Below are 25,431 nucleotides of genomic sequence, written 5' to 3'. Positions count from 1 at the left end.
CTTAAATCTTCCCAGGGGAGAGGATGGAATATTACTCTGTTTCTTTATCCCCAACCCATTCTGAGGGGATGATCTCATATATCAATTTGCCTTTTAAGAGCCAGGAGAGAGGAGACACAAAGAACATAAAAAAGAATGACCTCATCCTATGGACCTAAAATGGACTACCATGAGAGAGCCTGTATCTACATGCCTTGTGCTATTAATTATTTAAACAAAGTTCATTGATCTACTAGGATAATTTTGTTTAATGCCTTGTAGTTTTCATTCATCAATTAGGTTTAAGAAATAAGAGTATAAAAATACTGCTTCTAAATGAACACAAACTAGAGTCAGAAATTATGTTAATAGCCTTACCCCACACAAAAGCCAGATAAAGAGGACACCCTGGCCAAATCTGGGACAATTTAAGTATCAAATTTACTTAGTAATAATTTATAAACCATTGGGAAAAGAGAGATTCATATGCCTATACCAATAGTAAATAAATAATAAACAAATACATAAATGGAGAGAGGAAGAGGGCTCTCGCTTAGAATGCTAAGGGTCAACCAGCACATGTAGAGTGAGTGCTAGAGTTGGAAAATAATCATTTTGCAATCATCATGGTACAGATTAGATCAAGAAGAAGTTATTAATGACTGCTAAATCTAGGGAAAATTCTGAAATGGAACAGACTATTTGCACATTCTTAAAATGTCTCTGCACAGACTGCTTCTTAATTATAAGGGAAAGTGAAAAACTTTACTGAGTGAGCAAAATTAACATTACCAATGAGAAATAAATGACACTGTGTGCCTGCATATTCGATACCGTGAGAAGGGCCAACACCATCTATGCAGTTTTCTGACCAAGAATGCATGACCTCAATCTAATCATGAGGAAACATCAGACAAATATAAAATGAGGAATGTTCTGTTAAGAGTAAACAAAAAAGAAGGGGAGGAAGAGAGAGAGATGGTATTCTTAAAAAAATATCAATGTCATAAAAGACAAAGAAAGGTTGTGGAGATATCCTGGATTAAAGGAATCTAGAGATTTGACTGCTAAACACAGAACCTGAACTTGGAATGGAATCTCAACTGGAGGGGGAAATGTTACACAGGAATGATGTTAGGTCAACTGACAGAACTGGAATATAGATGGTAAGTTAGATAGCAATATTGTGTTCATATAAAATTATGAGGTTACTAACTGGCTAAGTGAGAGAATGTGTCTAAGGAAATTCACACTGAAATATTTCAGGGTAAGGGGCCATGATGTATGTAACTTACATGAAGAAATTAAAAAAAAATTGTGTGTGTTTGAGTGTGTGAGTGTGAGAGACAGAGAGAAAGAAAAAGCACATGCCCAATCTTGCCCAGGAGAATATGTCGTGTTAATAATACATGAATCTGAGTAAGGGTATTTGGGCATTCTTTGCTTGTACTATTCTATGCCTGTAACTTTTTGTACATTTGAAAAAATATTTTCAAATAAAAATTTAAGAACAAATACTTGCCCTAACTAGTTATCACTGTATTATCTGAAAAATTTTAAACAATGATCATATATTAATTTTGAAATAAAATTAAAAAAGAGAAAAGAGTAATTACTATGTGCAGCTCATGATCTCTGTCTAGCCCTTTATACATTAGAGCTAAAACAATGGATGATATACACTGTTTTCTACTAGCTTGCTACCACAAACACAGAGCTTCAAGTTGCAACTCAATCTGATCTCTTTGAAATTTTTTTGAATTCAGTTAATTCCTGAGTGTTTTTCAATTTGGTTTAATTTGTTTGGAATCCTTTTTAACGAGTGTAGGACATAAAAAGAACTACAGATATACTTCAGATGCTGAGAATGCTGGGAACTTTAAACCCCAAACCACTCCAACATCATTACCATCACACTACTTTTGTGGCATTTCAGTCAGTTTGTGGCTATCTTGTCCTTAATTCCTCTCAAATCTCTCTAACAGATGGATTTGTTTCAGTTTGTCGATAGGGTTAATTTCTGTCTTGGAGAGGAGAGAATTCAAATAGTTCTTGCTTTACTTGCCATAGTAGGTTAAATTTACCAGAACTCCAGTTAAAAAAGTTTATTAAAGCAGTTAAATTTTTTTCTTAAAATTCTTATGTGAACAGAATTTTATCAAAATTCTCATTTAACTCATGACTTTTCATTTAACTCAGCAGGATAAATCATATTGATAGATTTGTTAATATTGAACTACTTTTTACAGAAGTCTTATATGAACTCAGCATATAAAGCAAATAAAAGTAGAGCTACTTTGGTTGAGGTTGCTCACATGCCTGCAGCAGACCCTGAAAGAGTATAAAAACTACTATGCTTAATAAAAGGACTAGGAAGGACCCTGCTATTCTGGTCTCCTAGGACAAAAGTGAAGAATCAGGAGTCCATTTTCTTTGCTTTTCTGACAAAATTTAGTTTTAAGACAGAATCAAAACCAAGCAGAAATAGGAACAATTACCTGTTTTTCCTCCGGAGGAAGTTTACTCCATTCATTGCCTAACATCCTTGTAATTTCTGGAAATGGGACTTCTGGTCTCTTTGCTCGAAGCTGTTCTCGACGCTCATTCATGAATCGAACATATCCTGTAAGAGGGGATTTGGGTGCATTGCTGTCTCGAAGAGGTTTCTTTCTCTTTCTTCCTTTGGACCAACCTCCTCGTTTACTTCTTTGCTGCAAAACAAGTCAATATTAAAAAACCCCAAGTCAAATTAAAACAACAAAAATTTTCCCAATAACACAACAATGAACACTGACAAACAAAACAGGATTAAGTGCATTTTCCCACCATTAAGGCCCTGCATAGTCAAAGCTCTCCAAATCTGTTATAGGAACAAAAGACTGCAATGCAGTCTGCAGGAAGGGACTCCAGATGGTTCACCTGCAGACCTTTTTATGTACCATGCTACACACTGTTTCACTAAGGGGCCATTTTAGCGCTAATCCCAACAAATAAGAATAAGGAGTACCGGGGCTTTCCTGGTGACCTAGTAGTTAAGAATTCGCCTTGCAATGCAGGGGACACCAGTTGGATCTCTGGTCTGGGACGATCAGCCCATGCGCCACAGCTACTGAGCCTGTGTTCTGGAACTTGTGAGCTGCAACTACTGAGACCATGTGCTGCAACTCCTGAAGCCTGTGAACCCCCAGCCTGTGCTTGCAACAAGAGATGCCACTGCAATGAAAAGCCATGAGCTGCAACTAGAGAGAAGCCCTGCTCTCTGCCAACCAGAGAAAAGCCTGAGCATAGCAGTGAAGAACCAGCACAGCCAAAAAAAAAAAAAAGTGAATATTAAAAAAACAAAATAAAACAAAAGGGTAAGGTACCCCTGCCACAATCACATAAATAAGCTCTGGCCTTCATATGCACTTAACAAAGCCTGACTCCTGCCAGGGGAATATTCTAGATGAGAAAGGCAGCACATACACAGCACTATGCCAGGGCAGCTGACATTGCTATAGTAGATCAGATCAGAACAAGATGCTGTCGCGTGCACTTGTGACAACAAAAGAAGAGACAAACTGTAGCAGTGGGATTGAAATCATTATGAGGCTCTTTCTCACTGATATCATTCAAAGATCAGTTTATTTCCCACAGTAGGTAGCACTACAGAATTTAAAATTAATATATAAGACTTAGAAAATTTTAGTAACTATAATATATCCAGAATGAAGACAATTTCTTTGGCTTGATTTCTTAAGATGTTTATTTTATAAATCAGAGGTTTTATCTGTTATTAAATCAAAAGATGAAATCACTGCTCCCCAACCCCACCTCCCACCCAAAGTTTAAAGGACTGAAGTACCACTAATGTTTACCACAGCTTTTTTCTTTGTCCTTTTAAACAAGATAAAAGGTACTTTTGCTTCATAATTTTACAAATACATACAGCCTATTAGTTAATAAAGTTTTATGGATACAAGCATTTTTATTTCAGAGGAGAGAAAGATAATTAGAATGAGATGAAAATATCTAAATATCAATTACTATACTGTAATCCTTCAAATATATATACAATGGTATGATAACTCAGCACTGGGCAAATGGTATATTTGGTAACAATTTTTGTTGTTTTTGTTTTGTAACCCGAGTAACATTTAACATTAAAGCTACTAAGGATTTAAGATGTTTAAGGAGCTTTAAGCATTTATTATGAGGCTTCTCAGGTGGTGCAGTGGTCAAGAATCTGCCTGCCAACCTGTAGGAGATACAAGAGACCCAGCTTTGATTCATGGGTCAGGAAAATTCCCTGGGGTAGGAAATGCAATAACACATTCCAGTTTTCTTGCTTGAAAAATGCCATGGACAGAGGAGTCTGGGGCACTGTAGTCCATGGGGCTGCAAAGAGTTGGACATGACTGAGTGACTGAGTGTAAAGCACACACAAGCATTCATCATAATCGTTAAGAATGCCAACGTAGAAAGAATCAGCTTTTTCAAAATGAGAATAAAGACAAAAATCAATGGTGGTACTCTTCTATGGCTTAAAAAAAAGTACCTTAAAACACAGACAATGTAATCAGTCATTTGTAGGAACACTGGAAGTCCAACAAGGGCATTACTGCCCTTGTGTGAATTAGAAAAAGATGCCTTCTATGGGCGGAGAAGGCAATGCACCCCACTCCAGTACTCTTGCCTGGAAAATCCCATGGACGGAGGAGCCTGGTAGGCTGCAGTCCATGAGGTCGTGAAGAGTCGGACACGACTGAGCAACTTCACTTTCACGCATTGGAGAAGGAAATGGCATCCCACTCCAATGTTCTTGCCTGGAGAATCCCAGGGATGGCAGAGCCTGGTGGGCTGCTGTCTATGGGGGTTGCACAGAGTTGGACATGACTGAAGTGACTTAGCAGCAGCAGCAGCCTTCTGTGGGAGAGAGATTGACCTGGCAAGTCTTGTGGACCCTTCGGGCACATATGCTGCAGGTGAGCAGTACGTGGTAAGGGCATGTAGACTCCTCATTAATTACTTATTTAATTTAATCATTCAACTCATTCAGTAAGCATTTGAGCATCTAATCTGATGCAGGTATAAATTTACCTGGCAGGGGATAAAGAAGAGTCTACTTGTCTCTATATCATTAAAAACATTAATATGTTTCTATGTAAAAGAAGAAATATAAAAAAGAATATTCTGCAGAATGGAAGGCCAGAGGATGAACACCTCAATCAACTCCTTTGCTGACTGCTTCTTTAGAAGCCTCAGAGACCAGTAACAAGAGGAGATGCTTCAGCTCACCTCATCTTCATGCCTCTGTTCACTGCCTTCTGCTGTATTTGAAGATTCATTCTGAAGCAGCTGACCTTGGGAGAGATCCTCTACAAATTCTGGATTATTGCTGGATGATGTGGCTCCACTACTATATGGAGCCTCTGGGTGGGTTAACCTGCAGAATGATCGGCAGAGAGAAGTTTAGTATCAGCAGCATCAAAACCTCCTACTTATCAAGGTTCAAGACACATTTCACTGCCAGCAAAATCACATGCCAGCCCTTGAATTAATTCCCCACCTCATTCTGTATAAATGTAAATAAACCATATCTCCATAGTAATTATAGAACACTTTTAAAAAGGTTTCAATGCTTGATTGGACTAGCTCAGTTCCAAGAAGAAGTCTCCCACTAAAAACAACTATAATCTTTCTCCCGCAAATTACCTCTCTCCTCAATGTAGACTTTACATTTTAGCTCTGAACATGCAGCTAACTTTTATGTGCTACTTCTCATGTACCTCCAATGTGATAAATGGAAAACAGTATTAATGGAAAAGAATAGGAATGGGAGTTGTAGAAGCAGTGTGCCCCCCTATCACAAAAGAGAGAGTTCTTTAAAGGCACAAGAAATTTCTCTTACAGTACATTCCATAGGCTATTCCTTCTGTAGGATTATAGTGTTTGTTGACAAAGAGATCATTTAAGATCAATATTATCAAGTTCAGAAATTCAGGTATAAACATTAATAACTCAGAGATACACACTTTCTGTTCCTACCATTCTGTTTCAGATGAGTCAGCAAACCTCATCTTTCTGAAAAGTGGATACAATGTACAGATGATGGTTGGATCTCAGATAGAGAGTTAAACCCTAACTAAACATTTAGATAAAGGAATGGAAATAAAGGTAGCACCACGGCTAGAGAATTTAGGGTTTGGGGCAGGTAGTGGGGAAGGTGGAGGAAGATGTATAAGAGAGCAATATTCAGTCATTATTCTGGAAGAATGTATACTTTACAGGGTTATAGAAAATACTTTAAAAAAAAAAAAAAAGAAAATACTTACAAGTAGTGAAATAGAGGTCTATAAAATGGGCCACAAAGGTACAGTAGAGGGGATGAGGACTTTTATATATATGGAGAGAATGTTAAGAAAGATTTTACAGAGGAGGACTTAAAAGATGAATAGGCATTCATTAGGTAAACAATGGATTGTAAACATGTAAAGTTAACTATAGCCCATCAGGCTCCTCTGTCCATGGAATCCTCCAGGCAAGAATGCTGGAATGGGTAGCCATTTCCTTCTTCAGGGGCTCTTCCTGACTCAGGGATCGCAGGCGAATGTTTTACCATCTAGGTTACCAGAGAAGCCCTAGGTAAACAATATTATTACAGGTTATTATTACAGGTAGAAAGAACAGGGTGTAATAGGAGAAAGGAGAACTTTTCAGGAAGCTACTGCAAAAAACTAAGTGAGAGACAAGGGTAAGTGGGAGAACAGGGGAGAGAAAGCGAAGGGATAATTAAGAGGCAAAATGATAGAATGAATATAAATAGTGAGGGAAAAAGAAGAGTCAAAGGTAATTCTCAGGTTTCTAGATTGGGTGATAATGTACTATTAACCAAGGTAACAACTGGAGAGTATGTGTGTACACGTGTGTCAGACACATTAAGATGGATGAGTTAAGACAGATGAGAAAATGATAAGCTTGAAACATAATTTCTGGCATAATTAAGTGGAGCTGTCCTGTAGACAACTGGACACATGTTCTGAGAGAACAGAAGTGAAGAAAAAGGCTGGAGACGTTTCAGGAGGCATCAGTTCATGGAAATACTGGGAAGGGTTAGCTATTTCTCCAGAAAGACAGTGAGAAGAAAAGCCACGATAGAACTCTGTTGGAACAATATTTTAAGATCAAGTGTTACACGAGCTGAGTAAGACTAAGGAAGGTATGAAGAGATCTAAGAGAGAAGACAGAAAACTGTTACAGAGGCCAAGGTGAGAAGACTTTTGAGAAGGGGTTTTACACAAGCAAAGTTGCAGATGTCACATAAGATAGGCTAAAAAGTATCAGCTAAATTTGAAGATTGAAGGAGTTCAACTGTACTCCCTGTACTTGAAGGAAGTACAGTTTTAGTAGAGTTACGGGAATAAAAACCAGATTACAGTGGGCTGAGAAAAGAATGAAAGCAGATGCAGACTGTTCTGGAAAGGAAAGAAATTTTATTTTTCTGATCCTTTCCAGAAAAAATAGAAGATTTAAACTAGAAGGTTCCTACATTTTTGAGGTTCTTTGAAAAATGGTAAATAAGAGAAGTTATTAACTCAATGCTAATCATGTTCTCTGAAAAAGAGTTGCCATCAGAGATTCAGTTTGATCTTGGCAGCTTTGTTTTCCAAATATTTCAATCATTTTGGATAGTGTATGATGTCTTTTTCTTTCACTGTCATTCTTCATTTTAACTGTGCCATCAGATTTTAAGTTACTAACTCTTGCACATTCTTATTTTAGTAAAATAGGAAAACTAGGTTTGGGAACAAGTACCCACTCTGAGTGCCTTGACTGAAATGAACAGGAATCAGAGGGAGTGGTCAAAAGTGTCAAATGCTTAGAGATGACAAATTGAATACAGACTGGAAAAAAAAAGGCTCTTTAGTTCCAATGAATGAACTGTCCAAGCTCTTAGTCTTATCTGGAAAAAAACAAAACTTTCTTGATTCCACTTCATTTTTCTCCCTTCCTTTATGGAACTGTTTATACAGAAGCTCCCGACCCAGGGGTGATATGTTCCAAGATCCCCAGTGGATGAGCAGATAGTACTGAATCCTGTTTTCTGTTCATGTCCTCCACCCACAAATTCAATGCCTTTCTTAACTAAGCATTTGTCATGCACTGTGGCCACAACTCTTGCAGTCTGATACTTGATAGCAAAAATGGCACAAATTTCTTTTTCCTTCTTCACAATTTCACAGAAGATTCATTCTTAACACAGATGTCAGATCTCAGCATATTATTATTTTTTTTCTTTCCTTATTAATAAGTCAAGAACTCTCACCTTTTCACTTAAAGAAAGCACATTACGGCTTCTCTTTGGCATATCTGAATTGACAGCACCACTACTTTTGCTCTTTGGAGCCATTATTAAGTAAAATAAATGTTACTTGAACATAAGCACTGAGATACTGTGACAGTCAATCTGATAACAGAGGCAACCACCAAGTGACTAACAGGTGGGATATACCAGACAAAGTGATGATTCACGTCCCAGGCAGGACACAGGTGGGACAGTGTGAGATTTTATCATACTATTCAGAATAGTGGGCACTTTGAAACTTACGAACTGTTTATTTCTAAAATTTTCCATTTAGTATTTTCCAACTGTGGCTGATCGTGGTAGGTAACAGAACCCATGGAAAGTGAAACCATGGATGAGGGGCACTTATTGACTTTTAGTAGTTTGTATTGGGAAGAACTGTTTATAGTTATTAACTTTAATTTGTCTTGCTTCATTCTATCTTAAACCCAACCCAAAGGAGATAAATGTTTACAACTCTTGTCAAGATCACCAATGACCTCCATGCTAAATCCAATGTCACTTCTCAGACCTCATCTTACCTGATCTTCCAGAAGTATTTGACACAGTTCATCTCTTCCTTTCCCTTGAAGTACATTTTTTACCTGCTTCCCAGGACCCTGCACATCCCTGGTTTTTCTGATACCTTTTTAGGTACCCCCTTGAGTCTTCTTTGCTGACTCTTCCTCTTCTCCCTGACTTGTAAATGCTGGAATATCCCCAAGTTCAAGTGTCAGGTCTCTTCTCTTTTCTCCCTACACAGTGCTCGTTCGTCTGATGATCTCAACCAGTTACACAGCCTTACGTGTCAGCTGTAATATGCTGATCAACTCCAAAGTTTCTTTTTTCAAGCTAGATAGCCTGTAACTTTAGAGCTCTGTGTCAAGCTGCCTATCTGGCATCTCTGCTTGGATATCTAATAAGCATCTCAATTTAAAAATCTCCAAAACCAATCTAACATTCCCTCCTCCACTTGCTCAGTGTGTGCCATCTAATGTAATGGCAATTTTATCCCTTCAGGTTGCTTAAGCCAAAATTTTGGAGCTTGTCTTTGACTGCTTTTTTCTCCTTTCTCACATATCATCTGTTTCTTTCAGGCAAATCCTGTTTGGTTTATCTTCAAAATATATCAAGAATTCTATACTTTTCACCACTCCCCATTCCTATAATCCTTGAAACCCACTCTAATGAGGTTTTTTCCCCTACTACTCTGCCAAAAATACTGCTGTCACTAGTGAAGTCCTTTGAGTCATCTCTCGAGTTATTTTAGAACCCAAACTGGTCTCCTGCTTCAGTCCCTGCTCCCTTCGCTCTTTTCTCTATATATCAGCCACAGGGATACTATTTAAAAATGTCAGATCACATCATTTTGTGCAAAACCTCCTCACACTTTCACACCTCACTCAGAGGGACAGTTAAAGTGATTACTCTGACCCACAGGCTCCTACAGGATCTAGTCCCTTGCTACTCAAAGTACTGGCCTCACAGCAGTAGCACTGGTATCATCTGGGAACGTAACAGGATGTACAATCTCTGGTCTTAACTCAGACTTTCTGACTCAGTATTTGCATTTTAATAAGATGTCTAGGCAATTCATAAGTGCATTAAAGTTTGAGAAACACACTGATGAAGCCTATTACGCTTCCCCCTGGTATACTCTGCTCCAGTCATACTGGCCTCTCAGCTATTCCTAAAAGGAAAAAACACTCCTACCTCAAGGCTTTCCCACTCACTGCTTCCCTCTGCCTAGAATAATCTTTGCCTATAATGCAGGTAGTTACTTTATTTTCTTCAGGTTTTTATTCGAGTCACTTGTAAAACCTTTCTGGGCCATCTTATCTAAAATGGCACCCCAAGCCCTTCCTGTTCCCCTTCCCGACTTTATTTTTTAATCCATAGTTCTTATCAGTGTACTATGCAGCTTACTTTATACTTTCTATTGTCTGACTTCCCCAGTAGAACAGGGGTTAGAATTTTTGTAATTTTTGTATGTTTTGGTTATTCTGCTTAATACTTAGTACCTAGAATGGTGCCTGGCACACACAGCAGACACTCAGAACATTTTTACTGTACAAACTGGATTCAGCACGTAGGCAGCTTTTAGCAAAGTCTTGGAGAACAGTTTCATCTGAATAGAGTCAGATGGCAGATATTAATGAGTAAAGAATGTCAGGGAAGGAAACAGAATTATAAAGAGTAGTCTATTTTTAAAGAGCTCTAAAGGATTTTAAAATAATTCATCTTAGGGATTAGCTAGCACTTCAATCTATTAGTGAATAAATTTCTTCCTTGGCAAATAATGTCTAAATAGAAAAGATAAACATTCAAGTGGAACAGAGATTGTCAATGGAAGAGGGACTATTGCTATTAGCCCTTTTCTATATTTCTTCATATATGTGCCCAAAAATACCAAAGAAAGGAGTTGGGGTGTTGGGGGCAGTGTGTGCTGGGAGGAAGAGAAGTAAGCTAGAGCTCCTCAGTTCAGTTCAGTTCAATCGCTCAGTCATGTCCGACTCTTTACAACCCTATGAATCGCAGCACGCCAGGCCTCCCTGTCCATCACCAACTCCCGGAGTTCACTCAGACTCACGTCCATTGAGTCGGTGATGCCATCCAGCCATCTCATCCTCTGTCGTCTCCTTCTCCTCCTGCCCCTAATCCCTCCCAGCATCAGAGTCTTTTCCAATGAGTCAGTTCTTTGTATGAGGTGGCCAAAGTACTGGAGTTTCAGCTTTAGCATCATTCCTTCCAAAGAAATCCCAGGGTTGATCTCCTTCACAATGGACTGGTTGGATCTCCTTGCAGTCCAAGGGACTCTCAAGAGTCTTCTCCAACACCACAGTTCAAAAGCATCAATTCTTCGGCGCTCAGCTTTCTTCACAGTCCAACTCTCACATCCATACACGACCACTGGAAAAACCATAGCCTTGACTAGACGGACCTTTGTTGGCAAAGTAATGTTTCTGCTTTTGAATACACTATCTAGGTCGGTCATAACTTTCTTTCCAAGGCGTAAGTGTCTTTTAATTTCATGGCTGCAGTCACCAGCTGCAGTGATTTTGGAGCCCCCAAAAATAAAGTCTGACACTGTTTCCCCATCTATTTGCCATGAAGCGATGGGACCAGATGCCATGATCTTTGTTTTCTGAATGTTGAGCTTTAAGCCAATATCTGAGGTTATTGATATTTCTCACGGCAATCTTGATTCCAGCTTGTGCTTCTTCCAGCCCAGCATTTCTCATGATGTACTCTGCATAGAAGTTAAATAAGCAGGGTGACAATATACAGCCTTGATGTACTCCTTTTCCTATTTGGAACCAGCCTGTTGTTCCTTGTCCAGTTCTAACTGTTGCTTCCTGACCTGCATACAAATTTCTTAAGAGGCAGGTCAGGTGGTCTGTATTCCCATCTCTTTCAGAATTTTCCACAGTTTTGCTAGAGCTCCTAGGCATTCTGAATAAAGGAACCATAACTAAAAATCTGATCTTAAAAAATCTGATGTTTGGGGAAAAAATTATTTTAATATTTGTGGCAGTTCAGACAGAAAATGAATTTGCTTTTCGCAGCTAGCCCTGTGGCAGGTATTTCCTTAATGGTGATCATGTAGCCAGGAGTCCTGTTTCCTAGATCCCACAGTACTGCTGTTCCAGTTCACAGGAACCAGCATTGCAAATGATGGCTGAATGCAGATATCAAAGCAGTTTACAATAGCTCCCATTCTCTTGGCAAAGCATAACAAACGTACCTTCTATTTTTATGATATAAGACGACCTCTTTAGCACCTTATGCATTATCAGAATCTGTTTTGAAGCCTAGGCAAAGGCCCAGTGTCCCAAAGCAGCTGCTTACCCAGTTGAAGCCAGATCATTACTCTCCTTGGAGCCATCTTCATCTGCAAAAAGGGGAGGCAGAGTGGAACTAGTCATCAAGGTTTCCATCTCTCTGGAAGGAAGAGAGAATTAAAAAAAAAAAAAAAGGCTTAATTATTTCCAGTTCAAGTTGCACATATTTAAGAGCCAGCCCTCCTTAACCTTTATCACATCAGTAGCAGAAGAGAAACTGACCTAAATATTTTCTTGACTTGGACACATCAATTTAAACTTTATGGTTAATGGGCTTTTAACCCTGATCTTACCAACTGACCAGGGTAAAATCATATTTTAAAAATCAGGACACAGTTTGGAAAATTCCTTTTTGTTCATTCAGAATATCTTCAAAACTATTCTGTATTTGCTGTAAAAATCATTAAGCAGAGTAAACTCAGAAGCACTGCAACCCTGAGCAAGCTATTCAACCTCTTTGAGATACAATTTCACCATCTTAGACACAGACCAAATTGCTGACTTAACCCACAGGGTTATTGTGAAGGATTAAACTGAAAGTGCTTCATAAATAGAGAAAGGCTAAGATGGTAAGTGCTTTGAGTATTATTATACAAAGAAAGGTATTGTTATTACAACATTATGAGTTCTCAGTCCCAGATGAATCATCCTTAGATTAAATGGTGACAAACTGAGCCTTCCAAAAGGAAATAATGCAAAGGAAGTGGAGGATGGAAGGCATACTGATGTGGTTCAAAATTAAAGAAACCACACTTCCAGGTCAGAAATATGCTCCACATCACCATGATGGCCAGCAGTGGAAACAGCATGCACCTGGACACAGGAAATAACTAAGCTTAACTGAAGAAAGCAAATAAATCACAAGAATTTGAGGTTATTGGACTGAAAGGATAAAAGGACAAAGTGACAAATAGAATAATTTCATTTAGCGTATCGCTACAAAGAAAGATTTTTCCCTTTCAAGGCTTAACACCAAGGGTTTCACCCCACAGAGCTAAAAGCAGAAGCCTCCCATCCACCGTGAAAGTGATATTCAAACAAAACATTCAACAGTGACCCCAAACATCAGACACTTAAGTGGAACTGCAGGCCACTCAAGAAAAAAAAAGTGCCTTAATCAACTGGGAGAACGAGAAGCCAGTTATGAACACGCACTCAGGAGTTCCCACTCAGGAGCTCCCTCGGCAGTTCTGTCGGGTGCCGCTGCTAAGGAGCCCTAGTGAGACAGCAGCTGTGAGGGAAGCACAGGGCCCCCGGCAGAGCGAGGCGTGAAGAAAATGCTGACGACTCCGATGCCATATCCTGAAGCTCAGTATAATAATTTACTTCCAAAATGATAACACTGATGATTTATTTCTTATTCTTACTTATTTTCTTGTTTTCATTTCTTTGTTACTTAGCAGACCAAATTCCATAAATAGCTTAATGTGAAAAAAATGCATCTCTGTATATTCACCACTCATTATAGTGTGGGTAGAGCATGGAAGGCAGAGAGGAACTTCCCACTCAACCACAGAGTAAGGAGTTTGTTCCATGTGCAGGGATCTTGCTAACGCATTTCAATTCCTTCAAGAGAAGGGGGCTTACAAGGGGCTCTAACAAATAGTGCACAGTTCCATTCACTCTAGGATAATCTTGACACAAGTGTGCTTATGTTTTAATTCACATTATGCACAGACTAGATGAGAACCCAGGCTTTAAGGGCTGTTAACATCACCTTATACCAATATTCATTTTACCAAAAGAAAATTAATCAATTAGATGCCATACAGCCTAATTATAAACCACAAACAAACATTCAAATAACCAGGTATATATCCACAAACCTCAAAAGAGCTCATTTAACTGGCTTCTTTCTAAAAGTCTCCTTAGAAGTAAAGGACTTCTCAAGAGCCTCAAGATTTAGCATTTGAAGCTCTTGACATCCCATCTAAACCTAAGAAGAAGATATATTATCTGGTGGGGGACAAATGAAGTTTTTTTTTTTTTTTTTTTTAATGAGGATCATTTTAAAAGTCATTATTGAATTTGTTACACTACTGCTTCTGTTTTATGTTTTGGTTTGGTTTTTTAGTCGAGAGGCATTTGGGATCCTAGCCTGACCAGGGGTCAAACCCACATCCCCTGCATTGTCTTAATCACCGGACTGCCAGGGAAGTCCCTGAGGTGTCTTTTCATTCACTATGCCAACATGATCCTCTTAGAATGTTTCCCAGATATCTTCGGTCATTTTTGAAATATGGGGAGGCAGCTGGACAACACAAGCTTAACAACACATAAACAGACCATATAAACAAAGGAAGTTCAGAGAACACATTTCTTGTTGTTGTTGCTTTTTTCCTCCCTCTTAAGTGTGTTTTACTCAACCCATATGGTTTCAGATATAGTTTCTCTAGTGTTATTGAATAGTCAGGTCCCTAAGAAATGAGTGAGTAATAAAGTGGGTGGAAGGTTAAGGGGCCAAAATCAACAAAAGAAGGAAATGAGGAAAAAGTCCAGTGAAACTCAAAGGCCTCTAAACTAGTCCAGTAAGTTGGAAAATAAAATGATTCCTGAGAATTGGCTGAGATCCTGTAAGAATCTGCTTTTATATGGTCCATGAGGGGGTGATTCAAACTGAATCACAGTTACCAAGCCACTGATGGCCAAAAGCCCTTCAGTGTAGCATCTGTGCCTGATAACGCCCCAGTACAGGGGTCGTAGTTAACTCGGAAATTCTATGCAAAGCACTTAAGCTGTGTAATGAATACTGCTCTGGAAGGGGAAAGAAGAGAAATACGCACAAAGGCAAAGCAATATACAAGTTTGGTTTTCCACTTCATTTTATAGAAACAAGTATATCATGCAGATGTTTTCTTGCAGAAGGGATTCACCCACAGAAGGATTCCACCTGGAGGCTTCAAAAATAGTATTACCTTGGGGCTGACACTTCAACTGTGGCTTTGGAAACGAAAAAATGCCTTCTAGTACTAATACTAATACTCACTGAAAAAAAAAAAAGCCTGATGTATAAAACAGAGTGCCAATTTAAGATATTTGAATAGCAATTACAAAAACTGTAACACAAATTACATTAAGCCACATGTCTTTGGTCAATATAGGGCCAGAATAAAGGAACTCAGGCAGAGCTTAAGAAGTGTTCTTCAACTAAGCTTTTTCTACTAATAGTAGCCTTTCCCAACAAAAGAATGATCTCACCAATGAGACTACATTATTCTGAATATGCTGGACAATGCTGGAAGGAGAATTTGTACTTGTGTTTTCTGGAGTTGGCTCTTTGCAAGTGCCCTTTCCCTACTTCACATGTGTTAATCCCACTTCATCAAGCCCTCTCATGGAGACACATCATACTCCTTCCCTACCACACTAGCCCCAACTGTACACACGTCAGAGTTGAGAGGTGGGATTCTGCCCTCACTTCCCCATACTACAACCCTTATGTAAAAGGTCTAGTTCCTTTAAAAGTCATGTTACTTGGCTATATCAGTTTCTGATCATTACCTCCTGTCATTTCAGTTCTACAATGTGCATGAGCATGCACGCTCAATTGGGTCTGATTCTTTGCGATGTCATGGACTGTAGCCCACCAGGCTCCTCTGTCCATGGAATTCTCCAGAATTCTCCAGAATTCTCAAGAATACTGGAGTGGGTAGCCATTCCCTTCTCCAGAGGATCTTCCTAACCCAGGGATGGCAGGTGGATTTTTTGCCACTTCGCCACCTGGGAAGCCGCATTCTACTCAACTGACCTTTAACCTCACAAACCTCTATTTGTCGACTCTTAATTTTCCCTACTCTGTGTAGCTTAGATTCTATAGCTTCACTTCAATTTTTTTTTTTTTTTGCCAACACTCTCAATTCCTTTGCCATGTTATTCTTCTATACCCTAGATATAGATCAACTCTGAGTTTTACCAAAGAGATCACACCAGGCTATCCTAAAGGAAATCAAACCTGAATATTCATTGGAAGGAATATTCCTTCCAATATTCCTTCTGAAGGAAGGAATGCTGAAGCTTTGGCCATCTGATGTGAAGAGCTGACTCACCAGAAAAGACCCTGGAGAGACTGGAAAAGATGCTGGGAAAGACTGAAGGCAAAGGAGAAGGGGGTGGCAGAGGATGAGATGGTTAGATAGTATTATCGACTCAACGGACATGAATTTGAGCAAACTCTGGTAGTAGTGGAGGACAGAGGAGCCTGGCATGCTACAGTCCATGCAGTCACAAAGAGTCAGACACGACTTAGCAACTGAAAAACAGCAACATTCAAGCAACGTACATTACATCCTTGTAACTTATTTTATACCTAGTAGTTTGTATCTCTTAGTCCCCTCAGCCTATTTTAGCCCTTCCACTTATTTTAGCCCTTCCCACCCATTCCTCTCCTCTGCTAACACTAGTTTGTTATCAGTAACTGTCAGTCTATTTCTGTTTTGTTATATTCATTTATTTAAAAAATTCCTCATATCAGTGAAAACAAACAGTATTTGTCTTTCTCTGTCTTATTTTATTAAGCATAACACCCTCCAGGTCCATCCATATTGTTGCAAATGGCAATTTTTTTTAAAAATACTGAGTAATATTCCTTTGTATACATACCATATCTTCTTTATCCATTCACTTTTTGATGAACATTTAGGATGCTTCCATATCCTGGCTATTGTAAACATTGCTGCTATGAATGTTGGGGTGCATATATTTTTTCAAATAGTGTTTTTGTTTTCTTTAAATATGTATGGTAGTTCTGTTTTTAGTTTTTGAGAAACCTGTATTACTGTTTTCTATAGTGACTATACCAATTTACATTCCCACCAACAGTGGTCTAGGGTTCTCTCTTCTCCACATCCTTGTCAACATAATATTTCTTGCCTTTCTGACAAAGGTGAGATGATATCTCATTGTGGTTTTGATTTGCAGTACCCTGATGACCAGTGATGTTGAGCATCTTTTCAATGTGCCTGTTGGCCATCTGTACGTCTTCTCTGGAAAAATGCTTATTTAGGTTCTCTGTTCATTTTAAAATTTGGCTTTTTTTTTTTTTTAATTGAGTTGTATGAGTTCTTTATATATTTTGGATATTAACCCCTTATCAAACATATCATCTCCAGATATCTTCTTCCATTTATTTAGTAGGTTGCCTTCTGTTTTGTTGATGGTTTTCTTTCCTGTGCAAACGCTTTTAAGCTTGATTAGGTTCCACTTGTTGATTTTTTGTTTCCTACTTTTGTTTCCCTTGCATGAGGAGACAGATTCAAAAAAACATCACTAAGACCAATGTCAAAGAGTTCACTGCCTATGTTTCTTCTAGGAGTTTTATAGTTTCAGGTCTTATATTTAGGTCTTTAATTCATTTGAGTTTATTTTTGTACACATTGTGAAAGAATGTTCTAATTTCATTCTTTTACATGTAGCTATCCAGTTTACTGAAGAGCCTGTCTTTCCCCCATTATATATTCTTGCCTCCCTTGTCACAGACTAATTGTCCATATGTGTGTGGGTTTCTCTGTGGGCTCTCTATTTTGTTCCATTGATCTATGTGTCTGCTTCTGTGCCAGTACCATATTGCTTTGATTACTGAAGTTTTGTAGTATAGTCTGAAGTCAAATAGCATGATCCTCCAGCTTTGTTCTTTTTTCTCAAGATTGCTTTGGCTGTTCAGGATCTTTTGTGGTTCAATATAAATTTTAGAATTATTTGTTCTAGTTCTGTTACAAATGTCATCAGTATTTTGATAGGAATTGCATTAAATCTGTAGACTGTTTTGGGTAGTATGGTCATTTTAACAATCCCTGGTGGCTCAGTGGGTAAAGAGTTTGCCTGCAATACAGGAGATCCAGGTTCAGTCCCTGGGAGGGGGAAGATCCCCTGGAGAAGGAAATGGCAACCCACTCCAGTGTTCTTGCCTGGAGAACCCCAGGGAAGGGGTGTGAACCCTTGTGGGCTGCTGTCTATGGGGTCGCACAGAGTCAGACACAACTGAAGCGACTTAGCAGCAGCAGCAGCAGCAGTTTCCTTTTTAAACATTTTACAGTTTTAAGAATATGAGTCTTTCACCTCCTTGATTAAATTTATTCCTAGATATTTTATTCTTTTTGATGTCATTATGAATAGCAATTCTTTTTGACTTCTCTTTCTGAAGTTTATGACTGTTAATTGCTCAGTCATGTCTGACTCTTTGCAACCCCATGGGCTATAGCCTGGCAGGCTCCTCTGTCCATAGAATTCTCCAGGTAAGAATACTGGAATGGGTTGCCATTCATTTAGCCACAGGATCTTCCTGATCCAGGGATCGAACCTGGGTCTCCCACATTGCAGGCAGCTTCTTTACTGTCTGAACCACCAGTGGAGAGAAACACAATAGATTTTGGTATATTAATACTGTATCCTGCACTTAACTGAATTCACTTATTAGTTCTAATGTGTTTTTTTTTGGTGGGGTTGTTAGGGTTTTCTATATATCGTATCATGTCATCGGACAGTTTTACTTCTTCTTTTACAGTTTGGATGTCTTTTCTTTTTCTTGTCTGATTGCTGTGGCTAGGGCTTCCAATATAAGTTAATTAGAAATGGCCAGAGTGGGCCTCCTTGTCTGTTCCTGATCTTAGAGGAAAAGCTTTCAACATTTCACCACTGAATATGATACTAGCTGTGGGTTTGTCATAAACGGCTTTTATTATGTTGAGGTATGTTCCCTCCATACCCACTTTGTTTAGAGTTCTTATCATGAATTTTAAATGAGATTTTGAGATGATCATGTGATCTTCATCCTTCATTTTGTTAATATGGGGAAACATACTGATTGGTTTGTAAACTGAACCATCTCTACATTCTTAGAATAAATCTCACTTGATCATGATGTATGGTCATTTCTACATACTGTTAAACTCAGTTTGCTAATATTTTTGTTGAGGATTTTACCATCCATGTTCATCAGGAATATTGGCCTGTAACTTTCTTTTTTGCAATATCTCTGTCTGGCTTGGGTATCAGGGCAATGCTGGCCTTGTAGAATGAGTTTGAGAGTATTCCCTCCTTTTTAATTTTCTGGAACAGTTTGAGATGGACAGACATTAACTCTTCTTTAGATGTTTTATAGAATTCCCCTGTGATGCCATCTGGTCTTGGACTTTTATTTGTTGAGTTTTCAATTATTGATTCAATTTCAGTACCAGAAATCAGTCTGTTCAGATTTTCTACTTCTTCCTGATTCAGTCTTAGAATCTAGCTATTTCTTCGAGGTTATCCAGTTTGTCACTGTATTCATTGTATTGTTTGCAGTATTCTCCTATGGCAGTTTGTATTTCTGTAATATCAGTTGTAATTTTTCCTTTTTCAGTTCTAATTTTGCTGATTTGGGGCCCCTCTTTTCCTTCCTTAATGAGTCTGGCTAAAGGTTTATCAATTGTATCTTTTCAAAAAGCCAGATCATAGTTTCACTGATCTTTTCTCTCTTCTTTTCCTGGTATTTTTACTGTGATTTTTCTTATTTCCTTCCTTCTGCTCACTTTGGGTTTTGTTCTTCAGTTTCTAATTCTTCTAGATGGAGAGTTAGGTTGTTTGTTTGAGATTTTTCTTATTTCTTGAGGTAGGCCTTGAATTGCTATAAACATCTCTCTTAGAAATGCTTTTGCTGAGTCCCATAGATTTTGGAAAGTTGTATTTCTATTTTCATTTGTCTCAAGGTATTTTTGAATTTCTTCTTTGATTTCTTCATTGACTAATTGTTTTTTTAGTAGCATGTTGTTTAGTCTCCTCCTACACAGAGGATCAGCATCACTAAGACCCATGTTGTTCAAGGTTCAATTGTATATTAAATTTAATTGCTTTTCTATATACTAGCAATGTATAAGTTGAAACTTGAAATTAAAAACACACTACAATTTATATTAGCATCCTCCCAAATGAAGTACTTATGTATAAATCTTACAAAATATTTTACAAGACCTCTATATGGAAAACTATAAAACTCAGATGAAAGATATCAAAGGAGGACTAAATAAATGGAAAAATCCATGTTCATGATAGGAAGACTCAAAATGGTAAAGATGTCAGTTCTTCCCAGCTTGAGCTACAGATTAGTCAATCCCAATACAAATCCCAGCAAGTAATTTTGTGAATAAAAATAAAATGATTCTAAAGTTTATATGGAGAGGCAAAAGACTCAGAATAGCCAAGTCAATATTGAAGGAGAACAACAAAGTTGAAGGACTGACCACTCAACTTCAAGACTTCCTATTAAGCTACAATAATCAAGACAGTGTGTACTGGTGAAAGACAAGACAAATTACTGAAACAGAATAGAAATCTTAGAAATAAATGTATATAGTCAACTGATCTTTGACAAAAGAGCAAAGGCAAAACAATGAAATAAAGATAGTATTTTCAATAAATGGTGCTGGAACAAGGGACATCCATGTACAAACCTCCCCCCACAAAACAACAACAACAAAACTTGACACAGACCTTATACCTTTTGCAAGTATTAACTTTAAATGAATCAAAATGCAAAACTATAAAATGAAAAACCTTTGCTCCGTGAAAGACAATGTCAAAAGAATGAGAAGACAAGCCATAGACTTTAGGAAGTTTATCTATTTGCAGAAGATAACATCTGATAAAGAAATTTATCCAAAATATACAAAAAACTCTTAAAACTCAACAATAAGGAAAGGAGCACTCAAGTAAAATATAAACAAAAGATCTGAACAGACTCCTCACCAGTGCCTATGTACAGATGGCAAGTAGCATATGAAAAGATATTTAATATCATATGTCAGTAGGGAATTGAAAATGAAAATGAGATACCACTACACATCTATAGAACAGTTAAAATCCAAAACACTGTCAAACACCAGATACTGGCCAGGATATGGAACAACAGGAGCTCTAATTCATTGCTGGTGGAAATGAATGCAAAATGGTACAGCCACTTTGGAAAACCATTTGGTAGTTTCTTACAAAACTACTCATACTCTTACTGGCCAATGTGTTCCTTGGTATTGACCTAAAGGAGTTAAAAACTTATTCCATACAAAAAACTTGCATGTGGGTGTTTATAGCAGCTTTATTCATAATGTCAAAATTTGGACACCACCAAGATATCCTTCAGTAGGTAGGTTGATAAACTGTGGTACACCTAGATAATGGAATATTATTCAGTGCCAAAAGGAAATGTTACCACTAAGGCAAGAAAGGACATGGAGAAAACTTAAATGCATAATACAAAGTTAAAGAAGTCAATATGAAAAGGCTACATAGTGTATCATTCCAATCACACTACATTCTGGATAAGGTAAAACTAGGAAGACAGTAAAAAGGATGAGTGGTTGGGAGGGGTTGGAGGGAGGCAGGAGTGAAAAAGCAGAACACAGAGGATTTTTAGGGCTGTGAAACTATTCTACATGTTAGAATGATAGATGTGTGTCATACCTTTGTCAAATCCCATAGAAGGTACAACATCATGAGTGAAACCTAAACTATGGAGTTGGGTAATGATTATGTGTCAATGCAGGCTGTTATTAACTGTAACTGACTGGAACTGGCTGTTACTGAATGTAACACAGGTACTACTCTGGTAGGGGATGTTGAGAGTGGGCAAAGTTGTACACATATGGGGACATGGAGTATATGGGAACTCTGTACTTTCTGCTTAATTTTGCTGTGAACCTAAAACTGCTCTAAAAGATAACGTTCATTAATTTAAAAATGAATTTAATTACACAGTTTATTGTAAGATAGCCTTGAGGCTGAGGAATAAACACAACTGATTTCTATATGCACACAGTTAGTTTATCTGGGGCAAGTGAAAGAATGAAGGCTTACTACGAAACCATCTGCCAGCTGTGAACATTTAGCTAAGAACACTCAGCAGGCTGTGGGCATTAATCAATATGTTTTACAGAGGGAATAAGAACACTGGCTAATCCCACCAGGCAGTTAACTGGGGTTCAGTTAAGTGAAATTCAGTTAAGAACTCACTCACTGTAGGTTTTGATGTGGGAGATGAGGGGGCAAAAGATAAGGTCAGGTAATTTGGGAGTAATTAAATACTTACTTTTGGGGAGTGGGTAGGTTGGGGGATATAATTAGAGTTTGAGGCTCAGGGTTGTTAAATAACTAATAAGTACATACAGGCGTGTGTTTGGCTGGGTACTGGATGGAGTGGGAAGAAAATGTGGCTCTCTATTCCTAGAATCTTGAGTCCAGGCTCTTATAACTATGACTATCATTAATTTCTTAAAAAAGGTAGTAGGCTACTCTAGGAACTAAATAATAGAGAAACCATTCACTCAACAAGTATTCATTCATTGAACAATTTTTTTTTTTTTTGTATCTAACATTCTAGGCACTTTATATGTGCTGGGGATACAGCAGTAGGCAAAACAGGCAAAAATTCCCACCCTTACAGAGCTTAGTATAGTGGAACACAGACAAAAACCAAGATAAAGTAAAATGAAAAATGTTACATAGTGATAAGTACAAAGTAAAAAAGGACAGCAAAGAAAGAGGCCAGGAAGAGTTCAAGGGAAGAGAACTCTGGAATTTTAAATAGAGGCCAGGAAAACTCTTCATTGAGGTAATCTCAGGGGAAAGACCTAAAGAAGAGGAAGGAGAGAGCTATGTATGTGAGAGGACAGAATGGTCCAGGCAGGAGGAACACAAGCAAAGGTGTACCCTTGGGATGACTGAAGGAGGCAGCAAATCTGGCTGGACTGAACTACGGGCAAAAACTGTAGATGAGGCTGACTGCTATAGGGGATCAGACCATATACAGCTTTGTAACTCATAGTAAAGACAGGCATTTACTCAGAGATGGTGAAGACACTAAACAGTTCTGAGTAGATAAGGGATGGAATTGACCATTTTTATAAGATTACCATGGCTGCAGTTTTGAGAACAGAATGAAAGTTGAAGAGGATCAAGGACAGAAGTAAGGTGATCACTTAGGAATCTATTGCAATAATCCATCTAAAAAATGGTGGATTGGATCACAGTGATGATAGTGGAGGTGATGAGAAGTGGTCAGATTCTTGATATATATTGAAGATAGAGCAGATTTCTCAGTTCAGAATAAGAAATAGAATCTATCTACTGTGCCCTGCATTTATTTCAGCTGTAGTTTTATAACCTACTTAGAGATAAAGGGTGGCTTTTCCCATGGCTCAGTCATTAAGATCTACCTGCCATGTAGGAGATACAGGAGATCCCTGGGTCAGGAAGATCCCCTGGAGGAGGAATTGGCAACCCACTCCAGTATTCTTGCCTGGAGAATCCCATGGACAGGGCAGCCTGGTGGGCTACAGTTCATGGGGTCACAAAGAATCAGACATGACTGAGCACACACACATACTAACAATATATATTAATTTGGTGGGGGCCATAAAGGAAGTAATCCAGACTCCTTTTAAGGTAAGTGCTTATAGAATTCATATTTCAACAGCAAACGTTTGTTGAGCATCTTGACTGTGTAACTAAGATTTTGCCTGGTGTCAAATGGTGTGTAGCTATGCTTTACAGAATTTTCCAGTCTGTTGTTCTCTTTGGTCTAGAGACAGTGTTCTCAGACAACATGATAAGTGGAAAGAAGAGGCCAGGGTTAGAAACAAACATAAATTTTCTACTGCTGTTGATGATTTTTTGAAGCAAAAGTTTTGCAGACTTTTGAGTTAGATATTTTCTAAAAAATATAAGCACTAGACCAACAAAAGAAACCGAGCATGGTTTAGATTTCTTTCTAGACAGTCTTTCTAGACAGTATGATCCCTGTATATGTATTTTTTTTCCCCTCAATGAAATCTTGCTGGAGATGTATTACCATTAGGACACAAAGTATGGTGTCAAAAGAAAACAACCTGAGACATCTAGACATAGTGTTTGTATCACAGGTTAAATTGATTATCACAATCTCCACATTGATAATATGGAGACAATAAAAAAACATTTTCCTCTGCCAAAGCAAATCTGTTATTTTACAAGGAGGGTGTTGACTTTCGAGGTCATAGTCCACGTATTTGGCTTCTTTTTCCTGGTGCCTAATGGTCCCAAGTTGCCCTTCCTATACAGTGTATTAAAGCACTGCTTTTATTATTAGTAAACAAAGAGATAACTGCCCAAGTAAGAAACTTCTGGACCAGTGCTGGAACTAAGAGTTAAAGTAACCCAATAAAACTTGGCACTACTTCCTTAGTGTACTTTCCCAAACAATATCCTGGGACAGTGGGGTACTATGGAAAGTACAAGGTGTATATGAGGTAAAGGAGGGGTGAGAGGGACGTAGATAGAGGAGGGCAATGACAGGACAGTCTTCCATCTAGGAAGCCATATGATGTATATATTTTCAATCACTTCTTGGTGATACCCTCATGGAGGGTGTATCAGATTAGAGGAATTTTATGTTTATCAAGAGGGAAATGAGTTTTAAAAAAGCTGAAAAGCAATGCTTTTCACAGTTTATTACATCTCACTGTGTTATGTGCCAAAGACACAGAGGTCAATAAGATCAAGAAGAAATTCTTATCCTTTCACAGTTTGTAATCTAGTGAGGCATAGAAGGGCAAATGGTAAGGAAAAAAATGCAAAGGCTGTAGTAGCTCATGTGTGTATAGTTATTTATTTATTTAAATATATGACAAAACAGGGGAGAAATATAGATGAATTGAATAGATGGGGTGACCAGCTAAGGCAACCACTAATAATCGTAATGAACTCACCGAAAATTGAGATCTGAAGGAAACAGAAACTACTAATTGAGTAAAACCTGAGAAGGAACACTCAGCTTGGGGTACTTTCATGTTTGGAATCCAGACTCATATTAAGGAGACAGACAGTATTCCTTTCTAGCTCTAAAACAAAATTATTCCAGCCTGCCATCTGAGGAAAGCTATATATGAGAAAGCAGAAGCAACAAAAGTCTTCAGTACCTACTGACCCAAACAAAAACTCAGCAGTTAACAGTTCTAGGGCAAGGGTTCTTATGGGTCCAAAGAACATTGCTTATTTATTTTGTTATGTTTTCCACTGCTTCTTCAGCTCTAATTTGCAGCTGTGAAACAATGCTGCAGAGAAGAGATGGAAAGAATGCTCCTTTCTGTTACAATCAATAATTCAAAACCTTTTACTCTTTTAAAGCTGATGAATACTGAAAGTAAAAGATGAAAGGAAAGTCAGAGATCACTTATAAAAACTATAGTATAATAAGAGGAAATAGATCCCATCAAAGTGTTCATTTGAACCAACTTCATTTTAATCGGTTTAATCCAATACAAATTAAATTCTCTTTCTAGGAAG

At 38.1% G+C, this 25,431-nt stretch overlaps 1 protein-coding gene across 12 annotated transcripts in view; it reads right to left on the bottom strand.

Moving 5' to 3' along the window:
* The window catches only part of HMG20A (high mobility group 20A), a 119,492-nt gene that overhangs the window by 59,267 nt on the left and 34,794 nt on the right, over positions 1–25,431 (bottom strand). For all 12 annotated transcript variants that reach the window (XM_060401734.1, XM_060401735.1, XM_060401731.1 and 9 more), the window contains 3 exons: positions 12,152–12,244; positions 5,257–5,404; positions 2,478–2,690 (listed from right to left, as the gene is read on the bottom strand). In XM_060401734.1, the coding sequence (XP_060257717.1) occupies positions 2,478–2,690; positions 5,257–5,404; positions 12,152–12,240 (450 nt within the window). In that variant the 5' untranslated portion in view covers positions 12,241–12,244. The remainder of the gene's footprint in view (positions 1–2,477; positions 2,691–5,256; positions 5,405–12,151; positions 12,245–25,431) is intronic.

This window comes from Ovis aries, chromosome 18, assembly GCF_016772045.2.
Source record: "Ovis aries strain OAR_USU_Benz2616 breed Rambouillet chromosome 18, ARS-UI_Ramb_v3.0, whole genome shotgun sequence".
NCBI lineage: Eukaryota > Metazoa > Chordata > Mammalia > Artiodactyla > Bovidae > Ovis > Ovis aries.
The sequence above is the reverse complement of the archived record's forward strand: the minus strand, read 5'-3'. Positions and strand labels throughout refer to the sequence as shown.